The sequence below is a fragment of the Bos mutus genome, chromosome 11, assembly GCF_027580195.1.
Source record: "Bos mutus isolate GX-2022 chromosome 11, NWIPB_WYAK_1.1, whole genome shotgun sequence".
In the NCBI taxonomy this organism is placed as follows: Eukaryota; Metazoa; Chordata; class Mammalia; order Artiodactyla; family Bovidae; genus Bos; species Bos mutus.
Window position 1 is genome coordinate 68,238,215 of NC_091627.1, and position 12,335 is coordinate 68,250,549.

General features: G+C 36.0%; 1 protein-coding gene across 5 annotated transcripts in view; it reads left to right on the forward strand.

The window, feature by feature from the left end:
• Nucleotides 1-12,335, forward strand: part of EFEMP1 (EGF containing fibulin extracellular matrix protein 1) — a 70,548-nt gene that overhangs the window by 41,119 nt on the left and 17,094 nt on the right. For all 5 annotated transcript variants that reach the window (XM_070379550.1, XM_005889461.2, XM_070379549.1 and 2 more), the window contains exon 5: nt 11,285-11,407. In XM_070379550.1, the coding sequence (XP_070235651.1) occupies nt 11,285-11,407 (123 nt within the window). The remainder of the gene's footprint in view (nt 1-11,284; nt 11,408-12,335) is intronic.

Genomic DNA, 12,335 nt, shown 5'->3' on the forward strand with positions numbered 1-12,335 from the left:
ACCAGTTGCATATTTCCAGTGATAGGAACCTCGTTATCTCTTAATATCTTAAAATGTTCAATGACCACAACATTTTTTTCTTTCACTGAACTAAAATCTGCCTTCCTCGGATTTCTGTTTATTCTAGTTCTGCTCTTTGGAAAGACATGGTCAAGATCTTTTCCTTCTTCTTTAAGCAGACCTTCAAAATCCTCAAGTCACTCTTGCAGCAGACTAGCTCAGATACAAATTTCATTTTGTAAAGTGGATACAGTGTTGGGGGGAAGATAAGGATGATGTAAGGACAGTAGGCTGGCATTTTCCCCACCTCAGGCTTTGGTATGTAACATTTTCATTTTCACTTAGTTTGAAATAGTCTTAAATTTCAATTTTGTTATCTTCTTTAAATCATGAGCTCTTTTGAAGTATATTTCTTCTTTTCCAAAAGAGAGTGATTTTTCTAGTTTTGTCATCATTATTGTTGCTGTTTCTATCTTACTTGCCTTGCAGTTAGAGAATAAAATCTGTATATTGCAATTTTTGAAGTTTATTTAGACTTAACACCAGCATATAGTTATTTTCCATTAATGCTTTCTCAATATTTGAAAAGGTTATATATTCTGTACAGTGTTCTATACATGTCAGTTCAAAGATTTTAACCATGTTATTCATATTTTCTATTCATTTTTGCAAATGTGTGTTTATTCTTTTAGTTACTGGGACAGATTGTTAAAATCTTTTACTGTATATAGCCATTTGCCCTTTAGTTTGACTCATTTGCTTTATCTATATTGAGGCTATGGGATTAAATGCAGTTAAATTTAGAATTTCTACATTTTTCTGGTGAACTAAACTTTTATCATTACACAGTATTATTTTTTGTCCTTTCTAATCTTTTTTTTCCTTAAAGTCAACTTTGTCTGATATTAATATTGCAAAGCCAACTTTCTTTGGGTTAGTGTTTACATAGTATATTTTCCATCTTTTTTCTTTAATCTACCTGTGTCCTTATATTTAAATCATTTCTCTTGAAACAGCATATTTGGGTTTTGTCTTTGTAATCAACCTGAGAACTTTTGGTTTTCATAAGACCATTTAATTCACTTACCTTTAATGTAAATATTCATAAGTTTAGGTTTATGCTACCATTTTACTATTTGCCTTTTTTTTTTCATTCTGCATATTATAGTTTGTTTTTATTTCCTTTCTTTTTTGCTTTCAAACTAAAATGATGGACTATTTTGTATTATTCCATTCTCCCCTGTATTAGATTTGAGTTTTATACTCTTTTACTATTCCTTTTAGTGCTTTCCCTAGGGAATACTTTAACATATATCCTTGACTTATCAAAGTCCAGAATAAATTGGTCTTATTTATTGGTTTTACCTCTTCCCAGACTATTGCAGGACTTTAAAATACTTAAACTCCATTTATATTCCTGCCAGCATATGCACTTTATTCCCATGTATTTTAATTCTAATTAAAAAAAATTTTTTTATTATTATTTTTTTACTTTACAATATTGTATTGGTTTTGCCATACATCAACATGCATCCACCACGGGTGTACACATGTTCCCCATCCTGAACCCCCCTCCCACCTCCCTCCCCATACCATCCCGGGTCATCCCAGTGCACCAGCCCCAAGCTTCCTGTATCCTGGACTGGCGATTCGTTTCTTATATGATATTATACATGTTTTAATGCCATTCTCCCAAATCATCCCCCCCTCCCTCTCCCACAGAGTCCAAAAGACTGTTCTATACATCTGGGTCTCTTTTGCTGTCTCGCATACAGGGTTGTTGTCACCATCTTTCTAAATTCCGTATAATTCTAATTTTTTATAAATCACAAAAGACCTTACTATTATTGTTTTATAAAGTCAGTATTTATTAAGATTTACACATATATTTATCCTTTCATTGCTTTTCATTGTGCTGAAATTCTGAATGAAAAAGAAAAGGAAATTTAGTACAAATTTGGTGTCACACACCTCACTTCATCCTACTTATCCATTTGGAATTCAGAAAACTGTGAGGGCATTCAGGCATATGGGGAAACATTATGCAGAAGCATCATAAGTACAGTGTAATGAAATGGGTAGGAAAGTACACACAAGAACGGAACATGCTCTGAAGGCAAGAGGCACAAAGATTTACTTTATTTTCAAAGTCTTAGGTAGTTAATGATTTGGAGAAGTATTGCCAAGTTACATTCAGCAAATTTAGTAGTATGCCTCAATTTAGTGGGCACAAAAGCTGTTTATTGTTAAATGAACAACAAGTATAATGTAATTGGTCTCATACAATTAGGAGGTCCTCAAGCCATGCTTGTTATAATTGGCATTGCCATAGCCAGCGGCTTATGTGACCTCAAGTGATGACTGGGCTGAAGGAGTAAGCCCAGTCATGTGTGTGCCTTGGGCTAGAGAGGCTGACTAATCTGGCTGTTAAGGCCTCAAGGATTGGGGCCAGGAGTCAAATCACAGTGTTCAGGGAAGGCATGGTGGACTCCTTCGAATGTACTCAGTCTCCATTCAGTTCATCACTCTCCAGTGGTGTGATCTGGAGCTGGAAATAGGAGGGAGGTGGAAGGGGCAAGATGAAGTAGTGGGGCACCAGAAAACACAATTGAAATATAAGTGCAAGTGAGGTGAAAATCTCTCAGTCATGTCCAATTCTTTGTGACCCCATGGACGTCGCCCACCAAGCTCCTCTGTCCATGGAATTCTCCAGGCAAGAATACTGGAGTGGGTTGCCATTCCCTTCTCAGTCAATGCAAAGGCATCCCCTAATAAAATGGGATCACAACTCCTTTGAAGGCCATTCAGTGTGAAGTAGGTTCTTGACATGTATGCGATGGGCTTGAACTTTCACACAGAATCCTTTCTTCCTGGTACTGAGCCACCCTAGAACAAAGACTGACGGTGCTGCTTGTTTCAAAACACAGTTTTACCTCCACTGTATTAATGATTATAGATTAATGATTGATTGTAATATCATTCAAATACCAGGGTCATCTTTTCTCAAATATTTTTAATGGATTATTAAGATTAAGAAGAAAAAAGAGAGTTTACCAGGATGTGACATATTCACAGAGATTCCAGAGAACACTCCTGACAATTAACAACCATTTACCAGTAGAAAATGTATTTCCCTTAAGACTCTGAAAGTAATAAGCTTCACTTTGACAGGGTGCAAAAAGAGCTGAAGAATGAGGATTAAGGTCTTTGAGTCCTTGCTTGCTGTCTTGTTTTGGCCTGATGGTCCATTTGGTTTGTTTGTAGTAGAGATGAGTCACAAGTTGATCATTCATGTTTACCAGTTGATTTTCTCCCTCACATTCATGAATGTTAGATATGACTTCATGAGGTTAGATATGAACCTCATGTTTAATCTCATCCAACATCTTGCAAATGAACACCTCTAGACAGAGGAAACTAGGTGAGAGAAGGTCATTTGTAGTGCAAATCCACTATTGGGGTTGACAAGGCAACTCCAAGAACAAATACCATGACTTTTCCACATGGTAATAGCACATTTCAAGGTTCTGTTAGAATGCAGTGCAGTACCAAGGACTTCCAGTAGAGATGATTGACTACTCTTCTAAAATGAACAAATGAACTATCTGGGAAGCTGATATTTCTTGATTGTGGTGATATATTTGTTTATCATTTAAAGCACACCAAACTATTAACAATCTGTCTTGCCAGAACAGATAAGAATCTAGAACTATAAATCTACTGCTGGCCATCAACAAAGACAGTCCTCTTTTGTTACTCAATGTCAGTATTTATTTTCCCCACTAGAACTGCTTAGCTTGGGTGAATTCTAGCTGATAATTTCAGAAGGGTGAAAAGCTAACTAGAACTGGGCATCTGTCCCAGATAAATCTGATTCCAGTACTATTAAAGAAGCAGCAAGGGAAATAGAAAGTCTTTGACAAAAATTGTTGATAATTGGCTAAGGACTGGGGAGGGAAACGGAAGACTTGGAGAGCTATGAATGTTACTCTGATGGAGCAGAAAGATGCAAAGGAGGAATCAATGCCCTAATGATTAACAACACTCTCTTTAATTCTAAGAAAAAATGTATATATTTATATAATATAAGAAATATATATTTTTTTTATATGTGTGTGTATATATATATATATATACACACACAGTAGAACTCTACTCTCCAGAACTATCCAGAAAGAAATAAGCCTTTCTGGAGACCTAAATTACAGAAGCAAAAGAGAAATCTTTCTTGACTCCAAGATTTCTCTGTTCTGTGTTACCTTGAGCAGGTCACTTACAAACCTACATTTCAGTGGCATCCTCCTGCCTCATCCAATAATTGTGGATAATGAGACCATATTCTACAGGATTGTTATTAGGATAAAATCAGAGGCTTGTAGGTCTTATTTCCTAAACAAATAATAGATGTTTAAATACTATTAAATATTTACCTATTTTTACAGCAGTTAATTTTAGAATTTTAACAAATTTGTATATGAAGTCATATAAAATATTACACATCTTATCCTTAATCAGATTTCAGTCAACAAATATAATGCCTTGATTACTCAGGATATCACTATCAATAGCCATTAATGGATGAAACAGCAGTAAAATAGCAATGCCTCAGCACTTGCTGAAATAGATGCTACCTTCCAGGATTGTATTGAAAAATAAGATTAATATCCAAAATAACTATAAGATCTTCACCCAATGAATCTCTTTTCTTCAAAAAGTTTCATAGATTAAATAGAAAGTGTACTTCGCTGGGAACTAATTTATTATCCTGTCACTATAGAAAAAAAAAAAAGAAGGAAAAAAGAAAAGAAAGAAAGGGGGAGGGAGGGAGGGAGAGAAGAAAGCAGCCAGGAGTAAAGAAACTCCTCCTTACAGCAAATATGAATCTTAACCTTTTTCTCCTACTTCATTCCATTTATGAGATTAAATTAGTATTGTTGGTAAAGACATAATAAGGTTTTAGAGCCACAAAGATCAAGAAATAGCAGCAACTTGAATTTAACCATTACCTTTACTTTGCTGTTAAATAATATTTACAGTGGCCACTCGGAACTAGTAAAGATCTGGTTATTTTACTCTAAGGATTTATGGTCTGGAATTAAAAAGATGTATTTTGAAAATTCTGAACTTTAAAAAATCTGTGCATATCATTAAGGACAGACAGTCCATTTTACAGACAGAGAAACAGAAAAGGAATTGGTGTCATGGCCCTAGATCACAGAGGCAGTGACAGAATAAAAATAATTTCAGTTCCTTATTTCTATTTCAGTGCATTCTCATCAAATAGAACATCTGGTGAATGGTGGCTTATTCCAAAGTAGTTCTAAATTATTCCCTTAATGTAAAGCAGCACAAGAAAAGTATAAGTGGTAGTATAGAGCGTTTAAGGTACCCAAAATCTTTGCCCATGAAAACACACTGAAGTAACTCCATGTCGTGGTAAGTTATCAAATTATGGAAAGAACATTGCAAAGATTAAAATGTTGCATAAGAGAGAGAAAGCAGCATGAGTCAGGGGTTTGGGAAATATGAGTCATACTGAAGGGCAGGAGCCAAAAACATAGAGAATGAGGGCCTAAGCAGGGACTTAATGGACACCACAGAGATGTGGACACAGTTGCCTCTACTAACTCTGAGAGAAAACCAAATATGCAGTTCCATAGACTGGGGATCAGTGCGATAAAGAGGCTAGGAGTGAGAGCTGAGCGAAGATCAGCTGGATTATTTAACACAGTGATGATGCCAAAGTCAGCAAGAGAGGGACCTACAATAGTATAAATCACTAGAAGGGAGAGTGTGGGCACATTTTTGAAAAATGAGGGAATCACCAAATATTGCCATTAGCTATTCTTAATACATTAGAATGATGAAATGTGAGTTGATTTATGTGTTGTGATATTTTAGGAAGCACATTCTATTATTTTGTACTTTGGTAATGTTTACATTAGGCTGTGTCTACATAGTTCAGAGCTGCTTCCTGTGGTGTTCAATCTAAACTCTAATCACACCTTTGCTCTGTGCTCTGTGCCATGCTCAGTCGTGTCCAACTCTTTGCAACCCCATGGAGTGTAGGCCACCAGGCTCCTCTGTCCATGGGATTTTCCAGGCAAGAATACTGGAGTGGGTTGCCATTTCCTCCTCCAGGATATCTTCCCAAGCCAGGGAGCAAACCCACATCTCTCGCATCTCCTGCATTGGCAGGTGGATTCTTTACCACTGTACCACCTGGGAAGCCCAATCACACCTTTAAGGCCTTGAATTTTGCTCATGACTTGAGTTACCATTTTATGAGTGCCTTTAACCAGGCACTGCACCAAACTCCTCATACACAGTACCTCCAGCCATGCTGACTCCAGCTGTCTGCCGTTCTCATGCAAACCACTTCTGTCTTATCAGAATTTTCTAATGTGATCTCCCTTCTGCCTAGAAATAGTCTCCTATTTCTTTTTCTTTTTAAATTTTTTTCACATGTGTTGTTTTATTTATTTTTGGCTGTGCTGGGTCTTCATTGCAGCACATGTTTCTCTCTAGCTGCAGTGTGTGGGCTTCTCATTGCAGTGGCTTCTTTTGTTGTGGAACACAGGCTTCGGGGTGTGTGGGCTTCAGTAGTTTGCAGCTTCTGGGCTCTAGAGCACAGGCTCAGTAGTTGTGGCACATGGGCTTAGCTGCTCCATAGCATGTGAGATCTTCCCCTGACCAGGGACTGAAACCATGTCTCCTGCATTGGCAGGCAGATTCTTTACCACTGAGCCACGAAGAAAACCCCTAGCCTCCTATTTCTGCCAATCCACATACCTTACCTTTTTCAAAATGCAGCTCAAAATTCATCTCCTTGGGCCAGCCTTCCACCTCTGATGTGGCCTTTTTCTTCCTAGCTTCTGTATTTCTCTACTCTGTTGCTTTATAGCCATTTCCATTTGCTGACATTTTGGTGTTTCTTACATTTTACCTGTTACTCTGTCTTGTAAATGTTTAGTTCTGTGAGATAAAACACTGACCCTACTTTCTTTAAACTATAGGCATCCATTCTTAGCAAACAACCTTGATTCATTCATCCATTTATTGAACAATTATGTTTTGAAAACCCATCATGTTTCATGCACTCTGTAAGATTCTAGGAATACAGAAAAAAAGTAATACATAGACCTTGTCCTCAAAGAACTTGGTTTCAAGGCCCAAGAACCATGATAACTGTCTACCTAAAGAACCTAGTGAGCTGAACTGTCAAAGATAACTTATAAATAGTTTATTTATTTATTTTTTTTCAATAAAAAACTCAAAAATGAAATTTAATGTTTATAAGTAGGTATAAGGGATTTCTGAATTTACATGTGCATTGATATAAAACATAAAGTATAATGTCAAGTAGATTCAATTCATACAACTGTAAAATATTATGTCAAAATTCTAATAAAATTTAAAAGAAAACAAGATGGGCAAACTATATGCAACAAATGTTATAGGCAAAATGTTGGATGTAGGCAAGAAATGAAAGTAATATAATAGTGAGATGTCATTTCTCATAATAGCAAAAAATATTTTTTAATTATAATAACCAATGCTGATAGTGAAAGAGCCAATCTCATATCTTTACAGCCATTTTCAATGACAATATAGATCCAAGGAGTATATCCTGAGGAAATAATTCTATATATGAAAAATACTTTACTCACAATTTTTTGTCATAGTATTAATAATAATAAATATTGGAAGCAAAGCAAATATTGAGCAATAGCAAATCAATGATGTAGAAGTAGTAGCTAACATGGTGTATGCCAATGATTCTTATTTAGAATATGTAAAATATATAAAAAGATTCATGTCAAGATTTACAAGTAGGATCAAAGGTCTATTTTTTTTTTTTTAACTTTAAAAAAATTTTTTTAATTTAGGTTAAAGGAAGAAAAATAACTTTAAATTCATTTATTAAACATTTTACCTTAAAAAGCAAATATATGTTCATTCAATAAATCTAATATTAATTTGTTAGACACAAATTAATTGGCATGCAACTTTCATATCTAGTTCCTCCACGTTTGTTGACTGTTGTCAGTTCAGACTGTGGTTCAGTGTACTATGCAGGGGCATTTTTTTGGTTACAACATGAGTAATTTTGCCTCTTGATTTGTTCTTTACTTCATATTCAGCTCCATCTCTTCTTCTGGCATGCATAATTTCTACATGCTAAATAGTTTAAAAACAACACAAACACTCCTCTCCCCAGAGTACTGTTTCCTAGATTATCAGGGAAACTGTGGCTGACCTGAGTAGTTTTCCTTATGAATAAAGAATTGCTTTTGCCAGTAAGGTATTCCCACCACAGAGGACTTTTATAAACATACGTGGGAAAGCCAGGTCTGCTGGTACATCTGCACAGAGATGGATATTCTGCTTTGAGTTTCTAGCATAGTAATATATTTTAGATGCATACAAGTAAAAAAGATAAGCATAAAAGAGTGTAACAATGTAAAATTATTTTTGCATGATTTTGTATAGATGTGTGAATAAACAATAACAGGATCTCAAAGAACAACTTTCAAATTAATAAAAACCATGTTATTTAAATAAACCAACAAATTTACAGTCTTACTGAAGATAGTTCAGAGAAATCTGGTCTATCTACACATCCTTCAGCATTACATAACTTGCAAAGAGCAAAGGGGATAAATATTCTAAACTCGAGTCAGAAAAGCCATAAATGAAAATGTAGCCTGTTCATTTACTAACAGATGGCAGCTCAAGGTATAAGATGAAGCATCCATTCAACTCCTTTGGAATAATTTTCTTGAAGGGAATTTCATGCAATTGTGTTTTATTAAATTTCAGGGAGTATTCCCATCTGAAAGAATTAAAACTAAAAGTGAATCCAGGTAAGTAGAAAGTATATTAAAAATATCACCAGTCAATCCTAGGTGAGGTAAATCCTGCTTCAGTTTTGTTTGTTATCGACAGAGAAAGGAATATAGTGGCAATAGAGATGGTGGCATTTTATTTGCTTTTGGGGTTTTTAAAAAATTAAATTACTTTAATTCACCTAATACTTTTATTAAATTATCCTTCTTAGAAGGTAAACAAACCTGGCTCTTAAAAAAGAACTGGTCCAGGGAGCACGACTTCTATGTATGAAAGCTATTTAATGATATATTAATTCCACTGGAAATGTTAGCCTATTTATCAAAGAGAACTGAAGGACAAAAAAAAAAAAACCCCGAATAGGAAGGAAATCACATCAGGAATGCGATGGGGTGGAGGCAGTTTGCAAAGGGATGTCTCAGAAAGAAAAGCCACAGTCACTGGTGAGGCCTCCTTTAGAAAATGCAGCAGCCAACCCAAGCCCTTGATCTTCCGCCAGCATGTACTGAGGAAACTTGCCACATCTGAATCTCACATTGCTGTATCTCTCAGGGCTGTTATCACTGCAAATGCTGGCAAATGTTCTTGACATAAAACAATAGGAATTCTGCTGTCATTTCTGTATTAGCGAGTCATAAAGCTCTGAAGAAACCCCAGTAGACATGTTTTCATCAAGTGCATATGAGAAAATAATAAAAGACACACCAAAAAAAGCAGATAATTTCAAAGAAAGATTGCTGTACCTTTGCATAGTGCCTAGAAAGGACAGAGTTGTAATCACTGATTTGAAAATAGCAATAAAAATTTTCAAAACAGACATAAAAATAATAACAAAAATTTTGCCAGAACTTTAAACCCGGATAATAAGAATTATGTAAGTAGATGCTTTTATAGGTTATTATCCAATAAACAGCCAGGCACCCCTCGGGGATTCTTTATCTCCCCTCCCTCTTTCTCTTGGAAAGAATCCCTCTTGTCTTTTCCACACCCAGCTAACCAAAGCCGATATCTGAGGACAACTCTCTTATAACCTGAGCTTCCTACATTAATATACTGGGTAGTGTAAGTGCAGCAATTATGCTTGAAAATAAAGGAAGATAAAAGGCAACACACCCGGGGCAACTCTCTGTGCCTCTTAAAGGGAAGGCAGGATTTAGGAATAAATTCTAATTACTGATGGTTCATTTTCAGTACTGACTTTTGGCCCACTATTTCTTCCAAAGCACTTCCATGGGTCTACCACAGTGATGATTCAGACACCCCAAAACTTCTCTCAGTTTTTATGCAAAATCTATCATCTAGGAATTACAAATTTTAGATATTTTTAAATGAAGCTTAGAGTCTTTAGTTGTTGAAGAATGCCAAAATTTCATAATCTTTTCATCTGTGCTATTTAACCTCATAAATATGAGAGATTCAAATAAATGCAAAGGTGATGTGGAGAAGGCAGAACTAAATTTCACTTATAAATTATTCCAATATGAGTGCACACACAAAAATCCACATCATATTTTTCCCCAGACTTTAAAGTTTTTATTTTGTATTGGGGTAGAGCCAATTAACAATGTTGTGGCGGTTTCAGGTAAACAGTGAGGGGACTCTGCCATGCATATACATGTTGATCTCAAAATGAACATTTTTTTACTTTCCAGAACTAAATCTACCTACTCCTTAAGGTACATTTAGTAAATTATTCCAAGATGTGAAATGCTTTGGTAAAATATGTATTTTAAACTACACCAGCCTATCTCTCCTAGAGAAATATGATTAAATTTAATCCCTTTTATTTTATAATCTGCTATGAAAAGTTTATTCATCCATGTTATGCTAAAGTTTACAAAATAAAAATAGCAACAAGCAATGCATAATATTAAAGCTTGATTTTTACCTAGGTATTAGGCAGATTTTTAGAGATTGGTCACTAGAAATTATTTCAAATGAGATATATTGGGTGGAAAAGCAAGTATCATACAATTTAACATTTTAAAACACCCAAAACAATACCATATATGCTAATGGGTGCATATATGTTCAATGAAAGTATAAAAAAAAAAATCTCAAGGAAGGATTCACACCTACCAGGATGGTAGTAGGTGGGTGAATAAAGGGATGAGAATGAAGTAAAGCTTTGGTTACACCTCTAATGTTTCATTTCTTAACAAAACAAAGTGAACTGAAGCATACATGGCAGAATATTAGCGTTTGTTAAATCTATTAATACGTGATATACTGTGGCATCTCTGAAATTACTTTCTGAACATTTGAAATAATTTATCATTTTAAGCATTTCCAGTAAAACAGTATTACAGAGTAACGTTTTAAGAATAGAGTGAAAACTTGTTTTCTTTAAGAAAAGTATGGCAAAAAAGATGGAGGAAATACCAACATCTCCACAGTCGACTCAAACTCCTTCTGTGCTGCGTGTCTTTATCAGACATAGACGAATGCACTGCAGGGACACACAACTGTAGAGCCGATCAAGTGTGCATCAATCTTCGAGGTTCCTTCGCCTGTCAATGCCCTCCCGGGTATCAGAAGCGAGGAGAGCAGTGTGTAGGTAAGTACAACAGTGTAGTGAGCCAAGTCCTGTCTGGAGCATCTTAATTGTTTAACCCTCAGGCCTTCAAATCAAAGCACTCATCTTTATTTGCAGAATGATAATGCTTATTCTTTCATTGACTACCAACCCATTTTCCATATTAATGAGAAAAAAACAACTTTATAGGTCAAGCATAGTCTGGATATCAACGTGTCAGTTACATCTTAGACTAAGCAAAAGCAGAAACTTAGGGTATGAGTGAGACCACAAAAGCAAAGAGGAGAACCATTTAAGTTAGATATTTGGTGTCCTAGCTCTAAAACACTGATGCTGTGGGCTTCATTCACTAGGTTTTAGTGTAACATAGCTTACAGAGCAAATGTGTGCTGTGTGTGTGCTCAGTCACTCAGTTGTGTCTGACTCTTTGTGGCCCCACAGACTGTAGTCCCCCAGGCTCCTCTGTCCATGGAATTTTCCAAGCAGGAGTACTGGAGCTGGTTGCCATTTTCCTACTCCAGGGGATCTTCCCAACCGAGGGATGGAACCTGCATCTCTTGCATCTCCTTTATTGGCAGGTGGATTCTTTACCACTGAGTCACCTGGGAAGCTCTATAGAGCGAATAGTAAGGTTCAAATCCCAGCTCCATCCCTAACTCACTTTGAGTTACTTAAATCCTCTGTGTCTCACTTCTTCCCTTTGTACTGTGGAAATAAAACCAGCCCCTATCTTAAGAGCTCATGTGCAGGAATGCTTAGAATGGTGCCTGGCCCTGGGTTGAATAGTTGTATGCCATTGTTATGTAATGAGTTAACAGACTTGTACTAAACATTCTTTATGTTACAAGTGGCTCCAGTACTAGAACCGCAACACATGAGCCCTCCTTGAGAGCTCTACTTGAGCTCTCTGAGGGCAGGGTCCAGGTCTGGTTTGTGTCATTGTTGTCTC